The sequence below is a fragment of the Panthera pardus genome, unplaced genomic scaffold (assembly GCF_024362965.1).
Source record: "Panthera pardus isolate Hobbes unplaced genomic scaffold, ASM2436296v1 HiC_scaffold_17, whole genome shotgun sequence".
NCBI classification, from domain to species: Eukaryota; Metazoa; Chordata; class Mammalia; order Carnivora; family Felidae; genus Panthera; species Panthera pardus.
Genome location: NW_026526732.1, coordinates 107711630 through 107717629, shown reverse-complemented (window position 1 = coordinate 107717629; position 6000 = coordinate 107711630). Strand labels below are relative to the sequence as shown.

Below are 6000 nucleotides of genomic sequence, written 5' to 3'. Positions count from 1 at the left end.
ACCACAGTTCAGTGGTCCCAAGGCCCTTGGATACACCTTTACTTTCAATATGAGCAGCAGACATGGGAGAGAAGACTGAAGCAGGAAGAGATGGTGAATTTGGAGGGAGGAGAGGAGGAGGAGGAGGAAGAAGAGGGGGAGGAGTGAGGAGGAGGGAGGGGGAGAAGGCGAGAGGGAGGAGGACAGAGGGGGGAGGAGGAGGAGAGGGAGGAGGCGGAGGAAAGAGGAAGGAGAGGAGGGGAGGACAGGAGGGAGGAGCAGAGGAGGAAAAGGGTAGGAGGAAGAGGGGGAGGGAGGGAGGAGGAGGGGGAGGGAGGGAGGGGAGGAGGGGGAGGGAGGAGGGAGGAGGGGGAGGGAGGAGGAGGGGGAGGGAGGAGTGGAAGAGGAGGGGGAGGGAGGAGGAGGAGGGGGAGGGAGGAGGAAGAGGAGGGGGAGGGAGGAGGAGGGGGAGGGAGGGAGGAGGAGGGGGAGGGAGGGAGGAGGAGGGGGAGGGAGGGAGAAGGAGGAGGAGGAGGGGGAGGGAGGAGGAGGGGGAGGGAGGGAGGAGGAGGGGGAGGGAGGGAGGGGGAGGAGGGGGAGGGAGGAGGAGGGGGAGGGAGGAGGAGGAGGGGGAGGGAGGGAGGGGGAGGAGGGGGGAGGGGAGGGGGAGGGGGGGGAGGGAGGAGGAGGAGGGGGAGGGAGGAGAGGGGGAGGGAGGAGGAGGAGGGGGAGGGAGGAGGAGGGGGAGGGAGGAGGAAGAGGAGGGGGAGGGAGGAGGAGGAGGGGGAGGGAGGAGGAAGAGGAGGGGGAGGGAGGAGGAGGGGAGGGAGGGAGGAGGAGGGGGAGGGAGGGAGGGGGAGGAGGGGAGGAGGGGAGGAGGGGGAGGGAGGGAGGGGGAGGAGGGGGAGGGTGGAGGAGGAGGGGGAGGGAGGGAGAAGGAGGAGGAGGAGGGGGGAGGGAGGAGGAGAGGGAGGGAGGAGGAGGAGGGGGGAGAGAGGAGGAGGAGGGGGAGGGAGGGAGAAGGAGGAGGAGGGGGAGGGTAGGGAGAAGGAGGAGGAGGGGGAGGGAGGGGGAAGAGGAGGGGAGGAGAGAGGAAGGGGAGGAGGGGGAAGACAGGAGGGAGGAGGAGACAGGAAAAAGTGGAGGAGGAGGAGGGGAGGGAGGGGGGCGGAGGAGGGGGAGGGAGGGAGGGGGAGGAGGAGGAAGGGGAAAATCACAGGAACGACAGGAAGGAGGACTTTGGTCCTGAAGGAAGGCCCCAGGTGCGGAGGATGACGCCAGGCCCCCTGCTTGCTGAGACACCACCCCTCCCCCGCCCCCACTCAGGTGGCACCGTCGCAGACACTCGGCGGTTGAGCGCGGGTCGGGACTGATTACCGCCCCTTGTCTGTGGGTGTTTGGGGGAGGAACGAGGCAGGACGAGGTCGCTGCTCTGTCAGCACTACTATTTCTGAAATCTTTGGGCCGCGACCACCCCAGGGAGGAGGCGCTGCCATTCAGGCCGACCCCGACAGCGCTCCGCGGCTGTCCCCAGCTCTCTCAGCCCTGGGACTGCTCGCCCTGCGCGGGGGCGGCGGTCCCCACCCAACAGCAGAGGGAGGGGTCCCTTGTGAAACATTGTCGTGCGCCTTCAAGCTCGTCCTCCTTCACAGTCTGCCCCTCCGACGTGTAAGGGTGCAAACAAGGGGCCGTGTGAGCAGCGCGCGTGGAAACGGGAAACATTCATGTGCCGGTGCTTGGCTAGAACCCAGAGCCTCCTCTCTGAAACCTGCCGGCTTCCTGGAGGAGACGGTGCATCTCTGGTTCTGAACAACTGGGGGGTGGGGGACAGAGAGGAGAGAAAAAGAGGAAAAGGTCCTGGAGATTGTAACGTGTCTCTAAGGGCACTTTTTCCCAGTGAGGAGAATTCAAAGGCTGTTATTTGAGAACCAGGACACAAAACGATAGGAAGTGCCCCAATGTGCAAACCAATATTAGATACGCACGGAGAGGAAGTGGTGCATGAGCCTGGATAGCTCAGCTGGCAGAGCATCAGACTTTTAATCTGAGGGTCCAGGGTTCAAGTCCCTGTTCAGGCGTATCACTCTCGTTTTGCTCTGAGCACCCAAAGGGTGTAAGAGAGAAGGGTTCCGCTTCTTGCACATTGACTGGAACTTTGTCTACTCTTTGATTTGTAGGCGCCACCTCTATGGAGATTGCTGGCCTGGAGATTCACACTTTTATGGGGTTTTTAGAGAAGAGTCGTCAGGTGACTGGAAAGAAGAGCAACCAAAACTTCTGAACTCTAAAAACAAGAAAAAAAAATTGAAACAAAAATAATTTGAATGACAGTGGCAATTTCATCAGAAACCATAGAGGCCAGAAAGAGTGGCATATATATTTTTTAATTTTGGAGACAAAGTATGCAACAGAGTGTGCAAGCAGGGGAGGGTCAGAGAGAGAGGAGAGAGAGAATCTCCAGCAGGCTCCCCGCTCAGTGCAGATCCTGATGTGGGGCTTGATCCCACAACCCTGGGATCATGACCTGAGCTGAAAAAAAGAGTTGGACACACTCAACCGACAAGCCACAGGCATCCCAAGATGGCACTTTTTCAAGCGCTGAAAGAAAAGGACTGTCAAACCAAAATACTATATCCAGAGAAAATATCCTTCAGGAATGAAGGGGAAACAAGATACTCCAGATCAAGGAAAACTAAGATAATTGCTCGCAGCAGAACTACCCTAAAACTGGCTCCAGTAAGTTCTCCAAACAGACAGAAAATGATACAGAAAGCAATGTTGGGCATCAGGAAGGAAGAAAATACATTGTAAGCAAGAAACATGGCAAATATAGTAAATTTTCATCATCTGGAGCTTTCTAAGTTAGTGTTTGACAGTTTGAAGGAAAAGGTATAACATTGTCTGACATGGTTCTAATGTATGTAAAAGAAATTGCTAAGACAAGTACCTTACAAATGAGGAAGGGTAGAGTGACAAGAAGGGAGGTAAGGTTACTACAGTTCAGGCAAAATGGTGACACGAGGATACCGTGGGAAGGCAAATCCACTTGATGTAAGTCCTGGAGCAGCTGCTGAGAATCTATGCAAAGAGAGACAGTCCAAAAAGCTATACATAAATGAATACGGAATACTGAAAGATGTACAAGTAGTCCATAAAAAAGCAAAAAAAAAAAAAAAAAGGAACAAAAAGCGAAAATCACAGAACCAAGCAGAAGCAAAAAAATAAAATGCCAGACTTAAGCCCTAATGTATCAATAATTGCATTAGATATAAATAGTCTGGGGCGCCTGGGTGGCTCAGTCGGTTAAGCGGCCGACTTCGGCTCAGGTCACGATCTCGCGGTCCGTGAGTTCGAGCCCCGCGTCGGGCTCTGTGCTGACAGCTCAGAGCCTGGAGCCTGTTTCAGATTCTGTGTCTCCCTCTCTCTCTGCCCCTCCCCCGTTCATGCTCTGTCTCAAAAATAAATAAACGTTAAAAAAAATTAAAAAAAAAAGAAAGAAAAAGATATAAATAGTCTAAGTACACCAATCAAAATACAGATATTAAGAGGGTGGATTAGAAAACATGACCCTGCTGTCTGCAGGAAGCTCAGGACAAATATAAATACAGAGGCAGGCTGAAATTACGAGGGGAAAACAGATATGTCATGAGGGACAGCCGGAGTACCTATGTCATCAGTAAAGTAAGCCTCAGGACAAAGATCATTAACAGAGACAAAAAAGGACATGATATAATGGTAAAAATTGTACATTTACCAAGATGGCAGTCATCCCTGATACGCACGCACCAAACCACAGAGCTGTGAAATATGCGAAGAAAAAACTAAGAACTGCTAGAATTGAAAAGAAAAATAGAGGGGCGCCTGCATGGCTCAGTCTGTTGAGCTTCCAACTTCTGCTCAGGTCATGATCTAATGGTCTGTGAGTTCGAGCCCCGTGTCGGGCTCTGTGCTGACATCTCAGAGCCTGGAGCCTGCTTCAGATTCTGTGTCTCCCTCTCTTTCTGCTCTTCCCCTGTTCATGCCCTGTCTCTCTCAATAAACATTAAAAATTTTTTTTAAAAAAAGAAAAGAAAAATAGACAAATCCACAATTATACTTGAAAACTTCAAAACCTCTCTCAGAATAATTGATACAACTGAACAGGAAATGATCAAGCATAAAGAAGAATGCAAAAATACTATTAGCCAACAGAATCCATTTTTTTCTCATTGTTTTAAATGTTTATTTATTTATTTATTTATTTATTTATTTATTTATTTTAAAATATAATATATATATTTATAATTCCAGGCCCTCAAAAGCAATCATGGTAGTTAAGAACAGAGTTTTGAGTCATTATGATAGAGACCAACTTGAAACATCTCTCGTGAGATGAAATTGGGAAAGTGGCATTAGAACCCCAGAGTTACTTGAAAATCACCTTTCGAATGTTCTTCCAAAGCGCAGGAATCAGGTTAGCATCATCATCCAGCTGGGCGACGTGGCCATGGCCTCCAGGGGTGCGGGGGTGGGGGGGCAGCTGGGGCTCCTTCCGTGCAGGTCAGTTCCAGGACCACACGACAACTGAGACCACCCGCCCCACCCCTCACCCCACCCGACAGTCCTCCCAGCCTGCAGTTTACTAGAATTCCATCCATTTGAACACTTGAACGTCACTGAAAAATAAATCAATACAATTTGGTTTAAATGTCCGTTTCTTCAAGAACCTGATGTTTCAGTTACAAATAATTGAAGCTCCTTTTTAAAAAGAAAATTCGACTCCCTCGAAATCAACTACTTCATGTGAAGGAAGAAGGCATTGTTACAATGGCGCAGAACCGTCCTCAGACTCTGATGGGTCCAGCTGAGCGCCTAGCTGGCAAACGTCTTGCCCGCGTCTTCCTTCCCCTTGCACGTCCTCTTGCCGTGCGTGAACGGGATGTACCGGTACTTTATCATGTGCTTAATTTGCCTCTTCATGGTGATACAGAAAAGCATGATGAAGTACATCACCAGGATGGGCCAGAACACCGGGACATTGAAAGCCTCAAAGAAGGTACAGGCCATGGCCACGAGGATGCCCTTGGTCGCCGCGTGCCAAAACTTAAACCCCGGAAGCCTTCGAATAAAGGGCCGGAACTCCTCATTCTGTTTGGTTGGTAACGAGGGGCCATCATCTGAGTCTTCCATCAAGGAAGGATCCACTTTCGGAGAAAGAAGAGCTATGAAAAGGTTGAGGTGGTAGATCCCCAAGGCGTAGGTCACGATGTACCAGCCCTGCAGCAGGTAGACTCGAATCATGTACACGAAGCTCAGGCCCAGCGTCACCACCCATCGCACGGCCGTGTAAGGCGTGGACTTGTCTAGCCAGGACTGATAGATCTGCCCGAGTCTTGTGAAGAATCTGCACACCACAGAAGGTTTCCCATGGACAGAATCTCCCACGCTGTCACCTTCAGACATCCTGTACCTCGTCGCTCCCTGCGGTCGAGCGCGGTCTCCGAGGGCCGCGGAAAGGAGGACGCGGGCAGGCGGCTGCGCAGGCGCTTCGCAGGGTCCCAAATGTTTATTTATTCTTAAGAGACAGAGCATGAGTGGGGGAGGAGCAGAGAGAGAGGGAGACACAGAATCCAAAGCAGGCTCCGGTTCCGAGCTGTCAGCACAGAAACCAATGCAGGGCTTGAACCCAGGAACTGTGAGATCAGGACCTGAGCCGAAGTCAGACACACAATCAACTGAGCCACCCAGGCACTCCCAAAACCCAGTTTTCTTATCCAGTTTTATTGAGATGTACGTGACATAGAACACTGTATACGTTTAACACATACAGCGTAACAACTTGAGTTACATGTATTGTGAAATGATTATCGCAATGACTTTAGTTAACATTCATCATGTCATAGATACAAAAAAAAAGAGAAAATATGTGTTTCTCTTTGTGATAAGAACTGTCATAAGAATATATATATATATATATATATATATATATATATATATAATTTGAGGGGGGAGGGGCAGGAGAGAGAGAGAATCTTAAGCAGG

General features: G+C 51.0%; 1 protein-coding gene and 1 non-coding gene across 2 annotated transcripts; one reads left to right on the top strand and one right to left on the bottom strand.

Moving 5' to 3' along the window:
• The first annotated feature begins 1984 nt into the window (after positions 1-1984).
• On the top strand, positions 1985-2057 carry TRNAK-UUU (transfer RNA lysine (anticodon UUU)). Its single transcript has one exon. It is a non-coding gene; the product is annotated as a tRNA-Lys (tRNA).
• Positions 2058-4742: 2685 nt separating this feature from the next.
• On the bottom strand, positions 4743-5511 carry LOC109259472 (protein RER1-like). The gene has a single exon (XM_019437130.2). The coding sequence runs from the start codon at positions 5419-5421 to the stop codon at positions 4831-4833; it is 591 nt and encodes a 196-aa protein (XP_019292675.2). The 5' UTR covers positions 5422-5511; the 3' UTR covers positions 4743-4830.
• Between the last annotated feature and the right edge of the window lie 489 nt (positions 5512-6000).

Excerpts from the sequence above, each read along its gene's own strand:
- LOC109259472 (XM_019437130.2), bottom strand. The coding sequence starts at position 5,421 with ATGTCTGAAGGTGACAGCGTGGGAGATTCTGTCCATGGGAAACCTTCT.